The following is a 24,465-nucleotide window of genomic DNA, read 5'->3' as shown; positions in this document are numbered from 1 at the left end:
TTGTAAGTGGTAAGGGGTCCCTCCTACTGGGTGCTGCCTCCCAACCAGGACACCTGCAGGATACCCCTTAGGTACCCTCCCCACAGTGCCCCCTCTCACCCCAATTTATGCCACCACTTTGATGGTTAGCTCTTGTGAACAGAATCCCGCCTCAAGGATATGATCCTGGTCTTCCCTTTAGATTCCCTTCCAGAATCTTTTTTTTTTTTTTTAAGATTTTATTTATATATTCATGAGACACACACAGAGAGAGGCAGAGACATAGGCAGAGGGAGAAGCAGGCTCCCTGCAGGGAGCCTGACGTGGGACTTGATCCCAGGACCCTGGGATCACGACCTGAGCCAAAGACAGATGCTCAACCACTGAGCCACCCAGGTGCTCTTATATCTAAAAAGCCTGCTTGGCCTACACAAGAGCAGCTGGAAATATGGGAGACAAAAGGTTCTGGATAACACTCCAGCTTCCCAGTGTCCACAGTCTTAAGATCACTCTGGAAGCTTCCAGGCACTTTTCAGAGTAGGAACCAAGCTCCTGCCGCCCCCAGCAATAACCTTGACATAATCGCCTTCCACTGGGTTTTCCATTGGACTCCACTGAATTTGCTCTTCCCTGTCTCTCTCTCTCTCTTGCTTCCTAAGACTCCTCCCTCTCTCAAACCAACCACCTGCACTCAGGCCTTCATCTGAGGCCTGGCTTTTAGAGAGCCCACTTGATGGACCTTTTCCATAACGAGATGACACCTTGTATTTTATTTTATTTTAAAGATTTTATTCACCTATCCATGAGAGACATGGGGGTGGGTGGGGACAGAGACACAGGCAGAGGGAGAAGCAGGCTCCATGTCGGGAGCCCGACGTGGGACTCGATCCCGGGGCTCCAGGATCACGCCCTGGGTCAAAGGCAGGTGCTAAACCACTGAGCCACTCAGGGATCCCCAACACCTTGTATCTTAATGATACTTTCTACTTAATGAAAACCCGTTAGCACCAGCTCACTTGAATCCCAGCAACCTGGCAAAATGAAAATACTGACAAAAGTCTTACCTCTCTTTTACAGGTAAGGAAACATAGAAATAAGGGAAACCGGCAGACTTGGTGCATCTCTGCATGCTGGGAAGCAGCGAGAGACCTGCCCATAGCTGCTAGGCCCTGTCCCAGGGGCTGCATTCACTCCCAGGCCATGTGGGCAGGCAGTGTCCATTTTACAGCATCTTACAGGTTCCAAAGCCAGAGTTATACAGCCTCAGGGAAGAATAATGGCAATAATTATAATCATAGTATAAGGATGATGATACCTTTATAGAGCGATTTTACTGGGTTTTAATTTTATTCTTTCCAAAGAGTGATTACCAAGCATCCTCTTCCCACCCAAACACCCCAAACGAAAATCTGAATGATTTCTTCAGTCATGTGTCTTAAAAAGAAATAAAAGTGAGATCAAAGGGACTTGGATGAACACATGGTTCATATAAAACAAATGGCAGGATTGGAGAGTCCCCCCGAGCTTGGGAGAGTAAAGTCGGAACGCAACAGAGAATGCCGAAACCATTATTCCTAAACACTCAAGATGCCAAACGGGCCCCGTGGGCTTTTCTAGGAAGACTCTGAAGTCCAAGAAACACTTATCTGGTGATCTCAAAAGTGCCCCCTGGGAACACCAGACAGCCAGGAAATGTGGATGTGCATCCCCAGCCCCAGAGGAGGTGGGAGGTCTGCCTGCCTGCCCCCTGGCCTTCCAGGGCAGACCCTCGCTCATCTGTCAGCTGACACTGGTGCCAGATCCCTCCAAAGCAGGTGGTGGATGCACACCAGAAATGCCACAGGGCACCTGAGAAACACTACCAGGTCATTCCAGGAGTCCCCTTCAGCCCAGGGAATAAACTCAATTTCCACAGAATTTGAGAGTCATAGATATTTTCTTTGAACAACATGACAAAGGACATAGCACTTATTCTAGAGGTCAGTGAAAGACGCAGTGAGTGACTTCTGTGTGATTTACTGTGTATTAATGTGGTGCGGTTTGTGTGTGTGTGTGTGTGTGTGTGTGTGTGTGTGTTTCCCCTAAAGCTACTGATGCAAGGTAGCCTTCGTGTTTCTTTGCCATGGGCATTTTGGTGGGCCCAAAGCAGAAGTCAGGCACAGCTGCCATTCCTGGCTGTAGTTTCGGAAGCCTGATCTCCCTGAAAGAACAATTTTAGGGGAAAGAGTGCCCTTGAGATGAGGGTTAGGGGTTGAAGCAGCAAGAGCAGAGTGGGAGGCATCTGAGCCTGGGGGTTGGGGGGCTGCTTGAGTTCTCAGAGCAGCAGAAAGGCAGTTATGCTTGCAGCCGCTAGGCCATGGGCCCCAGGCACCATGGAAAGGTCCCTGGCATCAAGGATGGCACAGATGCATTGAGAAATCTCATATCTGGAACAATTAATGAGTGATCTGAGGCCTCAATGACCTGGAAGACATGTGACCCAAACAATTGGCCTAAAGGGTAAGGGGTCAGTGTTACACTGCCACCGTGAAATAAGAGATGTGGCCAGGACCCTGGAGTGGCAGGACACCTGCACCCACAGGTCAGAGAAGTTTGTCTCTGTTCACAGCTCTGAATGCCAGGGGAATGGTAGGCAAAGCCTTGGGTGCAAATTGTCCTGGTCTGTATACACACAGACGTATGTCACTCTCAAGGTACAGCTTTCCTAAGGAAAAGTGCTAAAGTAGAAATCACATTTGGACTGGTGAATCAAGTCCTGGGGTATCCAACAGAAATCCATGTGAAATTCTCAGTAGAGATTCTTCCATAACCCAGCATACAGAGCATTCCCACAGAGAATGGGCCAATGGGGGTGGAGAGGGCAACACAGCAGCCCACACTGAGCTCATAGTATAAAAATTACAATCCAGGGGCCCCTGGGTGGCTCAGTGGTTGAGCATCTGACTTCAGTTCAGGTCGTGATCCCAGGGTCCTGGGACCGAGTCCCCCATTGGGCTACCACGGGGAGCCTCCTTCTCCCTCTGCCTGTGTCTCTGCCCTTCTCTTTGTCTCACTCATAAATAAGTAAATAAAATCTTAAAAAAAAAAACCTACAATCCACATAAGAAAAAGGGCCAGTGTGAGAGTGGGCCTATAGGACAAACAGCAAGATCAGCATCCCAAGAAATTCACGAGGTGGAATAATTCAAAGAAGACCCCAAACAATTAGGGTAAAATAACCAAGGTGATAAAATAACCAGGCTAAAATCATAATGAAAGAATAAGACATTATGAAAAAGGAAGAACTGGAAAAGAATCAAACATAACTTCCAGAAGTTTATATTCTAATCACTAAAATTGAAAACTCAGTAGTTAAATGAAGATTAGACCCAGTTTAAGAGAAATCCAGTGAAGTGGAAGACCAATGAGAAGAAACATCCAGAATACAGAAAAGACCTAATATGTAAAAAAAAAAAAAAAAAAAAAAGGAAGAAGAAGAAGAAGAAGAAGTAGTAGTAGTAGTAGTAGTAGTAGTAGTTAACAAAACACTGAGGAAAGAACCGGAAGGTCCACATTGACCGAGTAGGAGTTCTAGGAAAGGGAATAAGCTGATCACAGGGAAGAATCACTCCTCACTAATTTGAGCCCAGGCCTTTCTCAGAATTGACAGAAGCCATGAATCCTCACATCCAAAAATCACAGTGGGTCCAAAATGGGATAGATATGGCAAAAATCTGCCATAGGTATACTAGAGAACACAAAGATAACATTGTTTAAGCTACAGAGAGAAAAGAAGATTATTCACACAGAATTTAAGATCGAATGGATAGAAGACCTTTTAAAGACATAACAAGTCAGAAGATACTGGATTAACAACTTCAACATGTTGAGAAAAGACTCAACCTAGAATTCTATATTTAGCTAAATCATCACTAGGTGTACAGGTGAAATAAAGGCAGCTTTGGAAAAGCAGAGATAATAATTGAACCACTCACAAACCCTGACTGAAAAGGCCAGAAGAAAAAAAGGTATAACCAAACCAAAAACAAAAACAAACCCATAAATACAGAGAACAAAGTGATGGTTGCCAGAGGGGAGAAGGGGTGGGGGGGCAAAATGGGTAGAGGGAGATACAGGCCTCCAGTTCTGGGATGAGTAAGTCACAGGAATGAACGGCACAGCGTAAGGAATGTGGTCAATGATATTTTAATAGCAACATAAAGGTTCAGATAGCTATGCTTGTGGTGAACATAGCAGGACATACCAACTTGTCAAATCACTATGCTGTACCCCTGAAACTAACATAACATTTTGTGTCAACTAGACTCAAAAAAATGAAAATTAAAAAATTTTTTTGAAAAAAGTTTTTCAGAAGGATATTAAACACAGAAAAGTGGCTTGCAAGAAACAATACTGAGCAAATAAGTTGGCAAAGATGTAAATAAACCTAAGTAACTCTAACTGTAAAAAAGACATAATGATGAAAAATAAATAAAAAATACACAATGATGACAAGTATAAGAGTAGACAAAAAACAAAATAGAATGGGTACAAATAACAGGTAAAATTAAAGTGAAAGCATCTGAAGGCTCTCAAAATGTGAGGCATGGGTACCTAATGTCTTATAGACTTTTGTAAGATAATTAAATTTACCTTTTAAGGTAACAACAAAAATGTGGAATAGATTATAAACTTCCGCATCAATGGAAAAAAGAAGGGGGAATTCAGACTATCTGGTAAACCAGAAAGAAAGGAAGAGAAACAACAAAAAGAAACAGAAGCAAAAAAAAAAGCATGGTATTATCAACTGAAAACAAAATGTAAGATGGTGGAAATAAACTAATTATACTAGAAACACCACAAATGTAACATCACTGGGGAGCCTCAGTGGCTCAGTCGGTTAAGCATCTGCCTTTGGCTCAGGTCATGATCTCAGGGTCCTGGGATCAAGCCCCACAGTGGGCTCCCTGCTCAGTGAGGAGTCTGCTTCTCCTTCTGCCCCTCCCCCCTGCTCATACACTGGCACACACTCTCTCAAATAAATTGATAAAATCTTAAAAAAAAAAAAAAAAAGAACATCGTCAATGAAAAGACAGATATTCTCAAGTTGGATGTTTTTTTAAAAAATTGGATACATAAAAGATACACATAAAAACATCATGAAACATAAAACATCATGATAGAGAAAGGCTGAAAATAAAACTAAGGAAAAGTAAACACCAGGCAAACATTGATCGAAATAAAAACTCTGGCAATATTAATATTAGGTACACCTAATATTAGGCCTAGGACAGCAAAAGTTTTACTAGGATAAAAAATGGTCCATTACACAACAGTAAAGGTAATAACTTCACGAGGAATGAGGCTCCTATACCTGAATACAGCAAACAATACTGCCTCATAACATCAAGTGAAAATTTACAGAATTGAAAGGTGAAATTGGCCAAGCCACAAAAGTTATGAGATTTTTAACATACCTCTAGTTAAAACAAATAAATCCAGCAAGCCAAAAATGATGACAGGAATGATTTTGACATCCCAAGTTTGAGCTAATAAACATATATACAGAACACTGTTCACAACAATTAAACACATTGTTCTAATTTACACATAAAACACTTATTAAAATAAAAAAAAGATGCCTAAACTCTAAACCACAATGCAAATCTCAACCATTACCAAAGCATCAGTATTATGTAAAATGCAATAGAGCCAACAAGCTTCTCCTAGACCTAACCCTCCTGTAGAGAATAACCACAAATTCGAACAAAATACAAAAAACCCAATGATCCGAAGGACTAGAAAGTGAGCCAATGGAGAAGACTCAGGGAGGGGAGAAGGTGGTGGTGTGTCAAAGCTAGGAAGAAAAGAACAGCACAGGGGGCTGAAGGCAGGCCTAACTGTGCTTTACTGAGTGCCTTATAACTCCCATAGAAGGCCTGTGATCCTCAGACCGGAAGATCCAAAGGACAGAATTCAAGGCAACAAAGTGGTGAGGAGGTAACTGAGGACATGCTGGAAATGCATTCCCATAACTGAATTACATTGTTGCTGTTAATCCCTTTCTATGCCTCCTGTATAAATTAAATTTTATCATACATATGTGTGTATAGGAAAAAACATAGTAGATACAGCCTTCAGTACTATCCGTGGTTTCAGGCATCCACTGGGGGTCTCGAGTGTATTCCTCAGGATGGTGGTTTCTTCTGGGGAGTAAGTTGGAGGGATGATATGGGACAGAGTGAGAGGGGACACTCAGTCATATCCATAAACGTTAACTGCTCTCAAAAAAGGAAAAAGTTCTGAAGCAGACATAGTCGACCTTAACATTGGTTAAGTCTGAATGCTGGGTTTATGGAATTCTGGTTTTTCTTGCGTGTGGTTTTTGTTTTTGCCTTTGTTTTTGTTTTTTTGTTTTCCCAGTTGAAATATTTCAGAGCTAAAAATAATTTAAACCTGCTACATTTGTTTACTTCTATATTGTCTGGCTCCCCCACCAAACCATAAGCTCCCCATGCACAGGGACTGTGTTGTGTCAAGCTCATTCCAGCGTGCCCAGGGTTCGGGGGGCGGGGGGCACATTCATTCAACAAATACTGAATGGCCAAATAAATGAAAAACAAGAGGAAAAATGTAAGCATATGACCTCTAAGGGCAACTGCTGGTCTAGAAACACTAAGATTCCTTGATTTTGTTGAGGATTTGTTCAAGAAGCAAGAATGGCAGATTTAAGAATAATGAGAGCTTTCATCTCCTAGCTCAGTGCCCTGTAGGGTTTTTCTTTCTCTCCAACTTAATACAGAAAGAAGGCATTGAAGTCGTCCCGAGGATGAAGAATGGGGAGGTACAAGTAATAATTATAAGCACGGCAGCTGCCACAATAGCTAAAATTTGATAGTGGCTAAGTGACACGTGTGCATTATCTCTTGTAACACTCAGAAAGCCACTAAGAGGTATATGACACTACTTAGCTGCAGATGATATTGAAGGTATTGATGATATTGACAGTGGCTCAGTCCTTTCTATCTTGTCTGAGACTATGCAGCCCCTTCAAGTATCTGTTTATCAAGAAAAATATGTGAATAGATTGCCAGCCAACTATGCTATCTCTTTTTACAGAAAGGGTTTCTTTATCCGGCTTGTTTCCAATTCCTTCTAAATTTGCCTTTTTTTTTTTTTTTTTAACATTTTAGGCATCCATGAATGTTCTCATGAATATACCCCCCACCCCCAACAATGTGGCTGGAAAGATCACATCACCCCTCATCTGCATGTTCCTTAGCAATGACCATGAGAAGTGGACAAGACCAGCATCCTCGTCTCAATGTTACAGATGAGAAAACACAGGCTGTTATGGACTGGATTATGTCCTCTAACCCTCAGCATCTTAAAGTCTGTGTTTGAAGAGAGGGTCTGCACAGTAATTAACTGAAAAGGCCATCATCAAAAGGCTCTAATCCAATGTAACTAGTGTCCTTAAAGAAATGAGAGATTAGGACACAGATACACACAGACGAAGACCATGTGAGGACCTGGAGAAGGTGGCCATCTACAAACCAAAAAAAGAGGCCTTTGGAGAAACCAATCCTACCAACATCTTGATCTTGGACTTCTGGCCTCCAGAACTGTAAGGATATAAATGCTTATTGTTTAAGCCACTCAGCCTGTGGTACTTTGTTCTGGCCGCCCTAACAAATTACAACAGAGGCACAGAGATTTCAAGGGACTCTTCTGGGGTCACACCCAAGAAAGACAGAGTCAGTCACTGTTCTTCTTTCTGTTCCCCTGTAATAATAATTCTTAAAATATCAGTGTCTGCCTTTGGAGTTAATTTTTTTTTATCTGTAAGTAAAGTCTTACATTAAAATATTAAGATGTAAAAACTCAAAGTAGCATTTTAATTCCATATATTTTGAGTTCTTTTTCTAGGTAAGATGCAGAACACCATTACCACTGAAATAGCAACAACAAAAAACACTGTATAAACCATAAAATCATTTTTTTTAATCCACTGGAGAGCTGAGGCCTCACTGAAGTTTAGAGTAGAACCAAATTTCAGAGGGATTGAGCCCTTCCTAAGTGAACAAAGACCAAGAGCCACATTCATCCCTGCCACACAGGTGGGATGAGGAGCTAAAGCAGCATTAGACAGAGGATCTTGTGGAGGTTAGAAGGAACCAGCCAGGGCAGCCCGGGAGGCTCAGCAGTTTAGCGCCGCTTTCAGCCCAGGTCGTGATCCTGGAGTCCTGGGATCAAGTCCCACATCTGGCTCCCTGCATGGAGCCTGCTCCTCCCTCTGCCTGTGTCTCTGTCTTTCAAAAATAAATAAATAAAATCTTTAATAATAAAAAAAAAGGAATCAGCCAAATTCTTATGGACCATGTCAGCCAAAATGATGGATGAGGTCTGGAGTAGGGGTGCCCTGCGTCTATTCCACCAGAATTTTACCACGTATGGTGGCCTGTAGGAAGTCAGTACAAAGACAGAAAATGGAATGATACCTCCACAGTGAGGTGGGGACTGGGATCTAAGCTCTTCTGGTGCTGTCCCAAGACATGTGAAACTAGTGGCAAACTGCAAGTAGTTAAAGTTGCAATCCAGATCAACCCACTTCAACTCCTGATTAAACAATAGAGATTATCTCCTGAGCCCTTCTGCCTCTTTGTCACTACATAAGAAGCCAACCGAGGCTGTTAGAGAGGGAAACAACTGCCCAGAAACCCAGCCTGACCATGCCTCCCTGAGGTCCCATCTCCTGCTCTGCTTCTCAGTTCCATGCACCCAGAGCAGTGATGTTGTAAGTGGTTAAGCCAGTTTGATTTCTGTCATTTCCAACCAAATGAATCTTAATGGACACAAAACCCAAGTCCCAACCAATAATTTATTACAGATCATATGCCACGATTGTATATATATATTTTATGGCCAAATGTGCAAATTATTGCATAAATTGGCAAAACACAATTTCTGAAGGGTTATGGTGTCCTCCAAATACTTGCTGAAATTAACTTTATAATGCTATAAATGGACCAAACACTACAAAATAACTGCAATGATTTTCTAAAACAACCGTAACAGAACCTAAACTACAAAGTACACATCAACATCTTAGCAGGTACCATTGTTGGTGTATTTGAGTTAAAATGAGCCCACCAAAACACCGTAGGATTCCTATCTTGACAGTGCCTGGTAGGAAATTAGTTTTAATCTTCTGCCATCTACCTCAACCAACCACATGTTGGTTGACCACCTACCATGGTGGAGGAGACAAAGACTGAAATTGTTACTAAAGCCCAGGAAAATGGGGAGATTCTAAACTGAATCTGTATGGAGACATTAAAATAAACACAGAAGACAGACATGAAGTATTAATGTCAAAATTGAGAACCATTTCCAAATATCCAAAATACCATTTTTGCTGTTGAGAATAGCTCCCAAAACCTCCAAAAACTCAAGGTGTGACAAAAAAAGAGAGAAAGAGAGAAAGAGAGAAAGAGAGAAAGAGAGAGAGAGAGAGAAAGAAAGAAAGAAAGAAAGATAGGTTGGTTGGTTCACAGACTCCGTATTTTTCATGCCAAGTTCCAATGTGGAGTGATACTTCATGAATCATTTTATAAAGTTCTAAAAATAAGGAGCAATAGAGGTAATAGGATCAGCCTGTCTTCTCTCTAGGAGCCCCAAAGACTGCTAGAAATGCAATCTCGGTGGTACCTACAAAAAGGCAGTAGGTCCTTCCTGGGGGCCTTCACTGTACAGGCTAGCCCCTCTGTCTGCCTAGAGAACAGGATGGCTTATCACAGTTCAGCACTCAGGTAAATTGAGTGGTTCCTGGAGGAAGAAGAATTATCCGACTCCTCACCTGCAAGAGCCAGCTGGTTACTCCCAGGCCAGGTCCAAGGTTGGGGTAGCACAAGATCCAAGGCAAGACAATGACACCTGGGACAGCCACGTCAGCCATAAAGAATATGTTCCCATAGGAAATCTTAGATGATTCATCTGATTCCTATTTCCAGGAAGCCAAAATTGTATCTTCCTGGTTTCCCAGTAAATTGATTTTCTCAATTTCTCAATTAAATTTCTAAATTCACAGGAAGTTAATCCACATTAGATAAGGGTTAATTGCTTTATTACCTAAGCCTAGTAGAAGGTTCACGGTCTTTCTCAATACGGCAAAACTTAGGGAGTATTTCACACAAAACAAGAAGGACCAGAAGGGAAATATATACTTTTCTCCTGTGTCTGTGTTCCTACCCAGGACAGTCTGAACTGGTCCCAACTTAAATATTCATGTGGCTCTGAGCACATGAAATGTGGGGGCAACAAAGGGGAGATGATTTTTTTAAGCAAATTCAGAAATTTCTTGCATGGCTGCTCTTATTTTAACTTTGTTTCTATCACATCCTCCCCACTCTGGTTTTGTTCATTTTATTTCCTTCATTATAAGCTAAACACTCTATCAAAGGGTGCCTTGAAACCAGCCCCAGGGACCAAAAAAAAAAATGCAAACCCGAGCATAATTTATCATTTTGTCAGCAATCCCGGGTATCATGCATGCCCCTAAAGAGGATGGCAGTAGGTAATGAGACAAATATTCCATGATATCATCCACAAGCACCCTGGGTTTCTGATCCTAAACTAGCCGTAGATGAGCGCTGGCTTGAATAGAGGGAAAAGTGAGAATAAAATGTATGAAGTCCCTTGGACTTCATGGTGGGGCCCTGCCTGGTGGTTCTCACCTGAAAAACCCACTTCCGATGGCCCACCGGTGCTATTACTCATGTTTCATACTCCTTAGCGCGGCAATTCTCAGCGCCTGCTGAACATTAGAACCACCTAGGGAGATTTTAAATCACCAGATGCCCAGGCCCTGCCCGAGACCAATTAAAGCAGCTCTCCTGGGGGGAGGACCTAGGCGTGAATTGTTAAAGCTCCCCAGGTGATGCCAATGGGCAGCCAGCCCTGAGACCCATTGCCTCGGGGTAATCCCCGTCTCTGAAACAATATATTCAGATTAGCAGAAAATGCACACAGGTGTAGAGTGAGCAACAGTCACTTTGAAAGCAGGCTTTAAAAAAAAAAAAAAACTGCCCCACCAAAACTGACAGGTGGCTGATTTTTTTTCTAAAGATTTTGTTTATTTATTCATGACAGAGAGACAGAGAGAGAGAGAGAGAGAGAGAGAGAGGCAGAGACACAGGCAGAGGGAGAAGCAGGCTCCTTGCATGCAGGGAGCCCGATGCAGGACCCGATCCCAGGCCCCCAGGATCACACCCCAAGCCAAAGGCGGTGCTAAACCACTGAGCCACCGGGGCTGCCCACTGGCTGATGTTTAAAATAACACACCAACATCAAGCCCAAACACACAACCAACCAACTTACCCAAACACCCTGCCTCCTTTTAAAGAGTTTGTTTTTTTTTTTTAGTTTTATGCTGAGATCCACCTTCCCCTAGTTTTGTAAGGGTACAGGAAAGAGCAGAGCAAAATCCTCATGTATGGTGCCACTCTCTATTTACCACTCAGAGCTCTCCTGTGGTTTCGGATATGGCCGTAGCTCAGTAACATCACCTCCAATACCTCTGTGCCAAATGTAGACCAGCTAAGGAAGGCCGCTACCTGGATACGACCAGGTCTCCACGAAACAAGTAAGCTGAGCTGCAAGGCTTGTTCATATACCCTAAAGCTGTTCTAAAGGAGAGTCACATCACTGATATATTTCCAATGTTACTAGAATACCGAACAGAGTATTATATGTCTATTATATGTCTATTTTTTTTTTTATCCAAAAAGAAGTCTTGGTCAGCCATGGGGTTCCATGCTGTCCAGGGAGGAAATGCCACTTGTGAATAACAGTTTATCTGTCTTCATCAGGGGACACTACGCAGGATGACTGCCGGTGTCACTGCAGTGTCAATTTCAGTGACCGTGAAAAACTCTTAAAATACCTGACTGATCGGTAATCCACAGGTTGCTCAAATAGATGTACAAAATGTAAGAACCCTGGGTTCTTACCCCAAGCTACTTATTAGAATCACCTTTAAAAGCATGGACACCCCAGTCACACCCCACACCAACTGGATCAGGAGACTGGAGGGACAGGTCAGTGCAAGGCATTGTTTAAAGCAGTGGTCCCCATGCCTTAGAGTACATCAGGATCACCTGTGAGACTAAGGATTCCTGGCCCCACCCGCACAGCTTCAGATTCAGGAAGTCTGGAGAGGGCTGAGAACCTGAGAACATGCATTTGACAGGTTCCCAGGCTGCAATGCTGATGCTGCTGAGAATCATGGCTTCAGAGGCCCCCAGGTGGCTCTGATTAGTGCATCCAGGCCTGAGGACCCCTGTGTTGAAGAGCAAACTCTGGCCAGGGAGGGAGGGAATTCTCATTCTAGCTCTGCCACCAATGTAGGGTTTGATAACAAACAAGCCATCCAGGTTTGGAGGCCCTCCACTTGTTCCTAATCTATGCAATCGAGGCACAGCATGAATGAGATCCTGGGTGCCTTCCCTTTTCAAAGGGCTGCTACACATGAAATGCTGACACTAATCTACACAGAGAGGAAAAGGCAGTGGTCTTAGGGGCAATTAAAGTTTCAAAATCTAGGGAAAGGTAAGTTCTTGCTCACGACTTCAGGGCATTTGGGGACATGGAGCAGTGTCGAACGGCGTATACTGTCAATCATGCTGTTTCCCAGACTCACCTGTTAGCACCTGGCAAAGCTGTCCAGGTATGTGGGCCTCGGTGGAGGGGCTGGGTGTCAAGGACCATTTGCGTCTGACCAGGTGCTCTCCTCTGCTGAGCAGGCCCTGGGAATTGTTGAGAGGCTGGATTAGCACCTGTTCCTGCCCAAGCTGGATGAGGCCAACCTGCCCAGAAAGAGGAAAACGGGACGTGAATCATCCTCATTCACACACACACAAACACACACACCCATGACCCCAACAACCTGATGGCAGCAAGGCCACCTGGCTCTGGCCTGGTCCTCATGTCGGGGCTTTTGTTTTGCAGGCTGCTCCAATTTACCAAGCCCAAAAAGGAGCTTTTGTGTGATTTGAAACAGCCCACCTAGCGGCTATTTTGGGGAAGGGGGCATGGGGTCAGGAGTGCAGAGATATCTACAAGAGTACCCACCTTCCAGGTTCATGTTCAAAAGAATTGTATTTTATTATTAATAAAATGAAATTTTCTTTTAAAAATTTTTAAAATAATCCTCCAAAATTCCACTTGAGGCGGCAATGTCAAAAGTGTTGGGGATGAATGACAATTATATCCTTAAGGGGGGGTGGGGGGGAAGAATGCATCTTATCCCTGGGGATAATAAGAATTAAAAAGGATGGAGTCAGTCCTGTAGTATTAATAGCTTTGTGACAGGGGATTTGTACATTCTTTCAGAACTTGTGGTGTTTAAGAGAAATTGACAGAGTATCCAGTGGATTGGATTTGTGATTTTAATTTAAAGTACATCACAGACTTAGATTTGTGATTTTAGTCTTATTAGGTTTATAAGCAGTGTTAGAATGTGTAAGAGAATTTAAGACTTCCCATGTTTATAGGACTACTTTTTAGGTTTGTAGGAACCACTGAAATACTTGCAAAGGGCTTCTCAGCCAACCAGAGAACTTGAAAAGGAAACAGAATATGTTAAATTTCTCAATGCAGTTTTAGAATTTTAAAAGTTGTTAATCACCAAATTTACAAGTGGTGCCAAATTTTATCCAAAGCTTCCTTGAAAAGGATTGTAAAAAGACTTATGAGATAAAAGGGATTCAGAGGACACTTATGTCGATGAGCACAGGCAAATGTATAGAATTGACTCATACTGTCGACCTGAAACTAATATGACACCATTAATTATACTTCGATAAAAAGAGTTCAAAAAACTTGTTAGATTAAAAATAGGATATGAGTTGTAAATTGAAGTAAAAAATTTAAGAACTAGGATTTTTAATTTGCTGCTTTAATACAGTGAATATTAATCCTAAAATAAATAGATATGGTGCAGAGAACTCTTCCTATCCCTTGGAACCCATGCTGACAGCATGAAACCAATTTGTGCTCCTTCCCCAGGATACCTGCTGCTAGCTTCCCCCCTAAGGTGTCAACAAAGCAAGGTAAACCTCCCACAAGGGACCCAACTGGGCTGTGCAGTCCATGGTGCCTCCTCCAGGTGGATGCCCAGGACCACCTTTGCTAAACAGATTCAGTAGATCAAGCAGATAGATCAGTGTTTGGCTGAAATGAGCATCATCTCTTCTCTCTCCCCCTTAGCCCATTTTCTAAAGGCTGTGTCACACTGAAGCGGTGGCTCTCAAACTCCAATGCATGTGAAAATCACCCAGAGGTCCCAGGTAGACCTCGAGAACGTGCATTTCTAACTCGTGCCCAGTGACACCAACACTGCCGGTCCAGGGCCCACACTTTAAGAAGCACTGCTCTCCATCACATCAGCTCCTCTGGTCTCAAGCATAGAGCTCACTCAAGCCAAATGGCAGATCTCCTCTACATTCTGAAAGAATGCCTGGATACCAAGCCTCTTTGAAAGCAACTCAGATCAACTAATAAGATCGCCCACAACCTTGAGTGCCCAAAACACAGAGTGAGACCGTACTTACAGCTCTAAGCAGATTTCAAGGTTTCCATTTTATTAGAACTTCTGCCAAGAACTACTCAAGAGATTTTACTGCCCAAATAAAACTGTCTTAAAGTGGCAATGCATGACCTGTAGGAAAGCATGGCTTTCCTCTCTCTCCTTTGAAGTTAAAACTTGAATTTGTTCATGAAGATACTTTGGGGAGACAGAAGAAGTAGAAGCAGAGGTGGCTGTGGGGATATGCAGAGCTCTACTCAGGCTCTACCTAAAGAAAGCCTCAGAGCAGAACACACACCTCAATAACCATAGCAAACACTTCCATGTGTTGAAATAAAGTTGGCAGGTGTGGCACAGCACACAGGATGAGCCCCCACGTGGAAGGAGCCCCATGCTCTCCGGAGGACATGCTCAACTTGGACTCTTCCTAAAATGCTCCGGCTTTGGCAGCTTACAGGCCCCCCTGAACCTAGCACTTTTAATGCTGGTTACCCATTTGGGCTAGTGTTTGCATTCACAGGCTATGGTGTAAAAGGTCAGGTAGCAGGTAGTTCTCATGCAATGCAACATAGGGGCATGGCCCCTTGGCAAGAAAGCTTGCCTGTACATAGAGCCTCAAGCATAATTAGCCCTTTTGCTTCAGCAGGTCTTGTTTGGAGGGGACTCACATGCTGGTTTCCACTCCTTTATAGACAACAGTAAGATAATTACATGGATTGATGGACTGTACTCTACCTGGCAGGGACCCAACCTGTAAGCCGACATAGCCAGGACTAGCACCCAGGAGGGAGGGGGCTGGACACAGCCCCCGCCCCCCACCAGCCAGCACAAGGAAGGACTTTGCTCTGCCCCACCTCCAATCCCAGTCTGTCACTAAGCTCCCTGGAGTGTCTCTTAATGTTCATCCTGTCATCATGTGGCCAACAATAAAAATATCCTATTGAAAAGTGCCACTTGCATCCCCGCCCCCCCGGCCCCCAGGCATACATGCCATCTAGCCCAGGGCAAATACTCACCAGCCCTCCTTATCTTTCCTTGACCTTCCCCCTTCCTCCGCTCTTCCTCCCAAAAACATCCCCTTCCCCTGGCACTTTGGTGCAGCCCACTGCATTATGGGGCATTTGTCACAACTCGATAGCTTGTTCCTTTTGAGACAGGATCACAATTAGTCCTGATTTCTCCAGTACCTTCCATGTAATAGTTGCTCAAGAAAATGCAAATGTAGAACAGAATGGATTGGAATGGAATAGGATCGGATGAACCGGACCAGCAGGGACTTTCTGCAATCCCCCTCACTCGATGTTTTCATCCCCAGCTATACGGTAGAGCCATATGAGAAACTCCTGATGCCCAGGCCCCACTCCAGGCCAACTGAACCAGAATCCCTGTGGGGTAGAACTCAGGCAGTGGGACTATGAGCCTGCCAGGAGACTTTCAAGTGCAGCCAGGGTTGAGAATCACTGTGCTAGTTTTTAACTAGCTGCCAGAGATGCTGGCCACCTCCTGCCTTGATTGAAATGTCTGGAGGTAGCCTGGATTTGAACTGGACCTTCCTCTGACCTTGTTACTCTGGCTTCTAGTCCCCAGCCACCCTGTGGTCCCAGAAGCTGGGCAGGGCTGCTTGGATTTGCATTAATCCTCTGGTCACCATCTATGCTGAGGTGAGACACGGGGATCTTCTTCCAAAGCCTTCATGTCATACCGATTGCAGCGACAAACAGCAGTAACAAGCCAGTTCCAGGAGACAAAAGAGGCCTGCAGACTTCATCTGAAGACACACAGCTGTAAAGGAATGCCTGTAGCAGACAGAGCTGGAAGTCCTGAGGCCGCATGGTTTTAAAGGATGCAATCATCCTCCATGAAATGGTGCTCTTAAAAGAGAAATCTGAAATTTTCTAAGATGTGGTATCCTACTACAGAAATGTGCATTAAATAAAATGCATCAGGTATCACCGGATACTATAACTGTTCTGAGTGGCTCCTTTGCAATTCTCTTTGTTCTGGGTGCTTGCTTTGAAGGGTTTCTGTACTGCGTTAGGAGAGTATTATAAATCAGATCGTGTTAGCTCCATCCCAACCTCCGAAGCATGACTAGCCCTCCTGGCAGCATGGAAAATGCACAAAGGATGTATGGACTTTTATCACCTCCTGACATCAGCACAACCTCTCAGCATAATGGAGAAAAATGCTTTCAAGATAATGTAAAAGAAAGGGAAGCCCAGGTGGCCCAGCGGTTTAGCGCCGCCTTCAGCCCAGGGCGTGATCCTGGAGACCCGGGATTGAATCCCACGTCGGGCTACCTGCATGGAGCCTGCTTCTCCCTCTGCCTGTGTCTCTGCCTCTCTCTCTCTCTCTCTCTCATTAATAAATAAAATCTAAAAAAAAAAAAAAAAAAATCATTAAAAAAAAAAAATCTGTCGTACGTATGCTCCGGGATTGAGGAATACACTTGTCTGAGGGGATGACGCTACGTGACCTCACTGTCCTATGAAGACCTCACTGGAGTTTCAGGGCCTGGGGAGCCCTCCCAGCCCCTTCTTCAGGAAGCTGTGGCTCCTTGGTTAACTGGCGTGGGTCTTGGGTGGCCTTCTCCCTGTCCATGGGTTAGTGTGGGTGGTTTGGGAGGATGCAACAAATGGGGTTGTTAGTTTGCTTCCTGCTTGAGCAAGAAAGTATCCAAGAAGGGAAAACAATCCTGTGACTGCAGGCCCTCCTGTACCTGCCTCCAACTTTCTGGGGAGGCGGAGCTTCAGGGGAGCTCACCTGACCCCACACAGGCAAGAAGGCTTCCAACCCCCCCCCACCCCGTATTGAGTCCCACTGCCCCTGTCCTGGAGTGCCATCCAGAGCCCCCTTTCAAAGTCCAGCTGCTGTCTAAACAGATGCTCAATCTTCTTCCAAAAGCCAGCCTGCCCCCTGTAATGTGGGCCAGTCACTGCCAGCTTCTCCCCCTTTCTGATCACTAAAGTCAGTCACAGAGAAGTCAGTTCTTCCTTCAGAATCTCTCTTGCATAGATTTTCCTTCCCACTCCCACAATCCAACGCTTGAGGGCTCATCACCCCGTGCTTCCAAATGCCTTCCTCCTCCAATGCCCCCCACACTGCTATCATCAGGGACCCCCCTTAGTCAAGAACCAGAAATGCTCCCCATTGCCTCTAGGCTGGTGATCCTCAAAAATGTGGTCCCAAGCCAGCAGCAGCACCTGGGAACCTGTTCAATTCAAGCTCTCAGGCCCACCCAGACAGACTGGATCAAGGACCCCAGAAGGCGGGCCCGGCAACCAGGGTAACGAATCCTACAGGGAACACTGATGCCAGCTCAAAGCTGAGAATCACTGCTCTAGGAGAAATTCTAAATGCCTTAGGTTGGTACCCGGGGTCCTGCCTCACCTAATTCACATGCTCGTCCATTCAGTTCATCTCCTAAAAAACCATCTCCACCCCCATCCCCATGGCACAGCCACCTTGTGGGCCCCTGATATAGGGAAGAACCTGACCTTGGAGGCTCTGCCATCACTCCTCTTTCTTAGAAGCTGAGGCCTGCCCCCTTCTGCTCCAATCCTCCTTCTCCCTGAAGACCCCACCCCACCCTCAGTCACCCTGCAGGCTCCAGCGTACCCTCCTTCCTGTGTGAATCTGGATTGTTTTCTGAGACAGGGTCCATGTTGTATTACTCCTTGAGGCTTGCTGGGAGCCCACCAGTGTGTCCAAACAGGGCAGGTGTGTGATAATGATCTGTTCACTTAGTCAACAGTGTTGACTGACTGGTTGATTTATAGCTGGAAAAGTCTGGGCCCCATAGGGCAACAGAAGAAACGTGTTTTTAATGCCTTAATGTGCCAGGCTCGTCCTAAATGATTTCACAGACTTAATCTTACTTGATTCTGTCAACAGCCACACAAGGCTGACGTTCTTTACCCCCCAAGTGGCTGCAGACAGGACCATTGAGAGGAGGTGGCTCACTCACGATCACAGCCCCCAGGCGACCATGCAGCCTCACTTCCTAAAGAACAAGAAGGTGACCGTGCATCTGTATGCAGAGGCATGCAAAGGATCAGCAGTGACTGTGCATGGCTCCCTCTGATAAACTGGTTGCAAAACCATCTCCCATTGCATACATCCAAACCCAGGCAGCTGTAGCATTTTAAAGCTCAGGAAATAAGCCCCAAGAATGCAATCAGGTGAAGACATCTTCAGTTTAGCATCCCATCTTGCACTTCTTTTTCCTTTTTTTTTTTTTTTTTTTTTTTTTTACAATGCTGCCAATGACACAAGAGTTCAGATGCAGAAACCTAGTTACAGAGTGTAACTGGGGAGAGCTCCATGGACACCATGATGCCCATGAGAGCAGTGGGGGCAGAAAGTCACTGCGCGCCCCCGTGAACATGATTCTAGAGCAAGATTAGATTAGATTAGATTTCTCCCATCCAAAAATTTCCCTTCAAATCCTCCACGCCTCCTAATTCCACACTGTCTTTTCCCTATTCTCCTGACTTTCCTTAACATCCACTCAACTCTTTATGAGGCTTGAAAGATACATGTGCATTTTCCAAGTACATTTACGCTGTACATGATGAGCTCTTCAGTAATATCCAGTGATGAATCACTAAGGACAATGTGCCTTCGCCACACCTATACCAGTATGATGATGTAGGACACTGTACTTTGGTCTCTGTGCTCCCTTCCAAATGATCTCCATGCCATACAATTTTTGCCACAGTGGATTCCTGCTCGGCTGCATGCAATCAAGTGATGCTGTATTAAAAAGCTAGGCAATTTTATAATCAGTCAAAAGAGAGCTTCTAAAGGGAGAGACAGCAACCTCCCAAACCTGCCCCCTTCATCAAAGGAGTCATGAAATGCAGGCTGTCCTCTCAAGAATGGAGTCCTCCAACTCTTCCAAGCTGCCTGCTCGATGACTGTCTGGCCTCAACCCCACTCTGTCCTTATCTGTCTAGCCCATGGAATAGAGAGGAGCATTCTCACAAAGCTCCCGAGTAGACAACAAATGATGTGCTGCCAAACTGGCCCCTTGTGCTTCGATCGAGCTGACTGGCCAGAGTCAGGTTGGGCTGGGCCATTAGGTCCACCCTCGGGGCCAACCTGGATGAGAGAGACTCCAAACACAGATCACGTGGAGTGTGTCTGAGATTCTAGAGAAAGCATGCCAGGAACGTCCCTGACCTTCTCTCTGTCCTCCCTCTGGGGTGGCCTGGCTTCTGAAATTTCCACAGCCTGGAGCTCCTGGGTGTTCTGTCTGATCTCAATATTTCTCTCACTGCATACACCTGGCAGGCCATGGCCTCAGCCCAGAAGGGAGGGACATTTTTAGTTGGGTGGACTCTCCTGAGCTTACATTCATCAAAGCAGAATGGCCACCGCTCAGCAGGCAAAACTCTCTGGCAGGGGCCTCCTCTGCTCTCTGTCCTCATGTATCGAGATGGAAGACAGCTCCTTTATTCACTCATTGCAGACTTTTTCAGGGACTGACATTCATTCTGCCCCTTAAAGCTCCATCTCTGCTGCCCGCTCTGGCAGTTTAACCTGATTTCAATTTTGCTCACCTTCCATCAGCTGGTCCAACTCACAGGAGGCAGCTGATCCAAACTTGCATAAATTCTCTGGGGGGTGGAAATACCTGCCTCACATGTCCCAAGTTCATTACTCTGAAATACACGGTTGTACAAACTCTTCCAAAAACTTATGTAATGTCTAGGGACTCCCTGAAACGTAAACAAAATGAAGAATCATAAACAGAAAACAATTAACACTTGCACCTTTGGTCTCCAAAGAGCCAAGAAGGGCAGTTTATACAGCTTTTCAAGATAAGAGAGGGAGAACACCATGGGCCCACACCTCTGCCCACAGTCAAAAGCAGAAGAGGTAAAATGCAACATGATATTTACACTTCATGCCCCACAAACAAGTACCTACTCTAATTATGCATCTCCTTTAAACAGATACCAAACTTCTCTGGAGGCAGCACAGATGCCATGCAGCAGGGAATAGGGCCTACATTCCCCTGCACCTAACACTCCCCACTAAGCCATTTGGGAGATGTTTGATGCATCAGGATATAATTGCGACTCAACATTGGAATAAAGTTTTGTTGAGTATAGCCATGTCCATCTGTTTATTTACTGTCTATGGTGCCTTTATGCCAAAAAGGACAGTGTGGAGTTAACTGTGACAGAGACCACATGGCCCACGAGGCCTAAAATATTTACTATCTGGTTCCAGAAAATTTTGCCGTCCCTGGGCTCTACCTGACCTTCAGGTACAAGGCGGCTTTGGAAGACTCCCATCTGTGGATGTCAGAAATCTCCTATTTGCTATCTCTCCTTCCCCACACCTTGTGGTTGAGCCTGTCCTGACAAACACACAACACACCCCCATTCCATCTCCCAGGGCTTCCCCCTCAGTCAACAGTGACTAACACAACATTACCACCCACCTGCACTGTCTCAAGTGAGTCTGGGAACCCAAATCAAAGTGAAGCAAAGTGCCATGCAAACTCGGTTAGCCTGAGATCCTGTTGCCTTCCTTCTCTTGACAGGTCTCAGAACCACCCTGCAACCAAGAGGTCCACTCCAAGTCACCACGCCGTCTCTTCCTTCCTGCCTCCAGCCCTTCCTCTGCAGAGTGCACTTAGGAAGAAGTGTCCAGCATCCAGCTCACACGAACAGGATGAATGCAGCAGACTAAACACCAGAAGTGTCTGCTCCTGCAGGAATTTTAGAATCTCAAGTCTTAGAGGTCCACCAGCAGCTGGCACACACTGAACGCAAGCTCTTGGCGGGATTCCTTTAACTAAAGCACAGCGCCCTCACATGGCATCGAAGGGAAGGACAGGCTTCTCCAAACACTGGAGGACTGAAGTGAACCCGCTCAGGGCTCAGATGCCATCTGTGAGAGGGCCCCGCATTCAACTCAGGGAGGATTTGGAATCAATGTTATCCAGATTTCCACCCTCGCTCCTTCACAGATAGCTCCTCGCTGGAAACTTTACACCAAGAAGTATAAACTCTGACCTCTAGAGAAACTCACCAAACCGCAGCAAATGGGATTCAGATGTTTCCATGTACAGTACAGTGATGTGACCTAGACTTTAAACACTTTGGCAAAAACAGGAAAAATGATGTGGGCCTTCCAGTCCCTCCCAGAACATGATACAGCCTTGACCCGAGTCCTACGGTGATCTGAGCCTTTCTCACTCCTACTTAAGCCTCCTCACCCGCAGCCCACATTCTCTGCCCCTGTTCCACATTAGCTCCTAACAGGCTGCCTCCACGGTCCATTTTCCTCCTTTAACCAAAGACGCCAATTTCTTCCAGCCTAGCAAAAGTAGATTACATTCTGATCAGGGCTCAGAAAAGTCCTGCAAGGGGAACCAGTGAAAGCCAATCCTAGGAAATTACCCCCAGAATTCCTCTACATAGCTGTGAAGAAAGCAGAGGTCTTTCATAAAGACTTAGACCCCCAGGCTCTCTGGCTCTGCTGCAGAGTCTCTAGGACCTGTGTTAGGCTCCGTGGGTAAGGGCTAGAGAATTCTAGATGGTAGAGCAAGATAAGGCGGAGATGGGGGAAACAGTTTCTTCTGCTAGGGAAGAAAAGACATGAAAGAATATCAGAAACTGCTTCCCCAGAGGCCAGTCATGTCGGAAGATACAGAAACAACTCGGGTGTTTCATGCACTGAGCCGATACCAAGCTTTGTTGGGGGCAGCCCATCTGCCAGCCATGTGCGCTCCTAGGGGGCATGGAGAAGCGGAGAGGCTGAGAAGCAATTGGCTGGGCACCAGCGTACAGTGATCAAGCGCGAGCACAAGCAGGGCAGAGATGCGCCAGAACTTCCCCTGCCCTTCCTAGCACTGCCACAAGTGCTTCAAATGTAGCAGGGTGCAGTCGCTGCTGCCACAGCAAGGGAGCTTCTGGGGACAGGAACACGGTCTCATCACCAGTGTAAGCATCCCTCAGGCCGGGCTGAGGCTGGCTGCCAGGCAAATACCTGTTTGTGCTCTAAGAGAACAGGAGTATGAACACCCCCTCTCTTGGTTTTCAAGGTTCAACTAAGAAGAGGAGGTTAGTGGCCTGTCAGGGGACCCCTCCAAATTTTCGTTTGAGGGCAGAAGGGAGGTGAATGCTCACTACCCTACCCCCACATCCCAGAACAGATGACACGCACACGTACACGCCGGTGCGGGTGCCACGAAACACGGGTGAGCGCGCCTCTCGGCCTCGGGGCCTGACGGGTTTCGCCCCCCAGACCCGCGCTCCCCGCGGCGGGTGCCGCACAGCCCCCCAGGCAAGCCCCGAACAGCGGCACCTGTGCACCTGGGACGGCTCCGTACAGCCGGTGGAAGGCACCGGACCCCCTCACCCCTTGGCTCAGAGACCCTCCGGAAGGTCGGGGCAGGAGAAGCCGAGGTTCCCTCCGGAGGTTGAACTACCCCCAGGCGCCGCCACCCGCATCCCAACCTGCCCCGGGGACCACCCCCGGCGCCGCGACTAAGCGACGGGCAGACCCGGAGGGCGCGGGCAGTACCAGGCCGCCGCCGGCGCCGCAGGCGCTGAGCGAGACGAGGGAACCCGGGTGGCCGAGCACGCGGCCCGAGTAGAAGCACAGCTCGGCGGGCCGTCCGCGGCGCCCGGCCGCGCCCGCCTCCTCCACCTCGAAGCCGCGGGACAGGAAGCGCAGGTCGTGGCGAAGCTGCAGGTACAGGTCGCGCCCAAAGGCCGGCAGGTGCAGCAGCAGGGCGCGCTCGCCGGGCCGGGCGCGCGGGGCGCCGAGGGGCGCGCGGGGGCGCCGGCGCTTTCGGGGTCCGGGGGCGCCGGGCAGCGGCGGCAGGTGCACGTCGTCGGGACGCACCCGCCGCGGCAGCACCACCTCCACGTCGGCCGCCGCGTCGCCCACAGCTGCGGGGAGAGAGCAGACGCGTCAGCGCCGCGGGGCCCGCCCGCCCGCCCGCCCGCCCGCAGCGCACCGGGTCCGGCCGGCGCTCCCTCCCCTCCCGTCCCGTCCCCTCCGCTCCCCCCCGCCGCCCCGCCGCACCTCCGAGCCGGCCAGCGCCTCCGCCCGGGCCCCGCGCCACCCGGGGAAGGGCTCCAGCGCGGCCGCCCCAGCTCCTCCGGGGACCCGGCGGCTGCACGGCCGCCCGGGAGCCGCCTGGAGCCCGGCCGCGGCCCGCACCCCTCGGCCGCGAGCGCTGTCAGCGGGCCGCCGGAGCCGGAGCCGGAGCCGGAGCCCGAGCCGGAGCCCGAGCCGGAGCCGGAGCCGGAGCCCGAGCCGGAGCCCGAGCCCGAGCCCGAGCCGGAGCCGGAGGAGCCGGAGCCCGAGCCCGAGCCCGAGCCCGAGCCCGAGCCCCGCCGCGCAGGCAGGCGGGCGGCGCCAGGACGCCTCGGGAGGGCAGCAGGAAGGTGGCCGCGAGAGGCACGGGCGGGCGAGGAAGGGGCGCTACCTGTGCCCGGGTCCAGTCCCCAAACCAGCAGCAGCAGCAAGGGCAGCACGAGAGGAGGCAGCAGGGCGCCGTCACACATGGTACTTGGGAGGAGCAGCCCCCCGGACGGTCGCGGCGGAGCAGGAGCGCGCGAGGCGGCGGCGCCAGCCGGAGTGAAGCCCTCCAGCCTTTGGAAAAAGTAATTAGCGCTGCGGACAAACCCAACGTGGTAAATCGCAAGCCCCGCCTTCGCCTCGGAAGGCAGGAGGCGATTGGACCCCCGCTTCCCCCTGCCCCGCCTCCCCCTCTCTCATTGGCCAGGACGGGTCTAAACCAGGGTGCGTAGTTAGGTTGTAAGCACTTTCTTACACGTGGTTTCTGGGCAGTGGCGCGGATGGGACACCAGGTGGCGCCAGGGAGCCTCTCGGAGCCGCGCTACCCCGGACGACCCGGGAGGACACCTGACTGGTCTCCCGAGTTTGTC

At 47.5% G+C, this 24,465-nt stretch overlaps 1 protein-coding gene across 2 annotated transcripts in view; it reads right to left on the bottom strand.

Moving 5' to 3' along the window:
* ADAMTS17 (ADAM metallopeptidase with thrombospondin type 1 motif 17) overlaps positions 1-24,154 on the bottom strand; it is a 326,554-nt gene extending 302,400 nt beyond the window's left edge. For both annotated transcript variants that reach the window (XM_072737129.1, XM_072737130.1), the window contains exons 1-3: positions 24,003-24,154; positions 23,090-23,460; positions 12,659-12,824 (exon numbers count right to left, since the gene is read on the bottom strand). In XM_072737129.1, the coding sequence (XP_072593230.1) occupies positions 12,659-12,824; positions 23,090-23,460; positions 24,003-24,081 (616 nt within the window). In that variant the 5' untranslated portion in view covers positions 24,082-24,154. The remainder of the gene's footprint in view (positions 1-12,658; positions 12,825-23,089; positions 23,461-24,002) is intronic.
* Positions 24,155-24,465: the final 311 nt, after the last annotated feature.

Source organism: Vulpes vulpes, chromosome 14 (genome assembly GCF_048418805.1).
Source record: "Vulpes vulpes isolate BD-2025 chromosome 14, VulVul3, whole genome shotgun sequence".
In the NCBI taxonomy this organism is placed as follows: Eukaryota; Metazoa; Chordata; class Mammalia; order Carnivora; family Canidae; genus Vulpes; species Vulpes vulpes.
The sequence above is the reverse complement of the archived record's forward strand: the minus strand, read 5'-3'. Positions and strand labels throughout refer to the sequence as shown.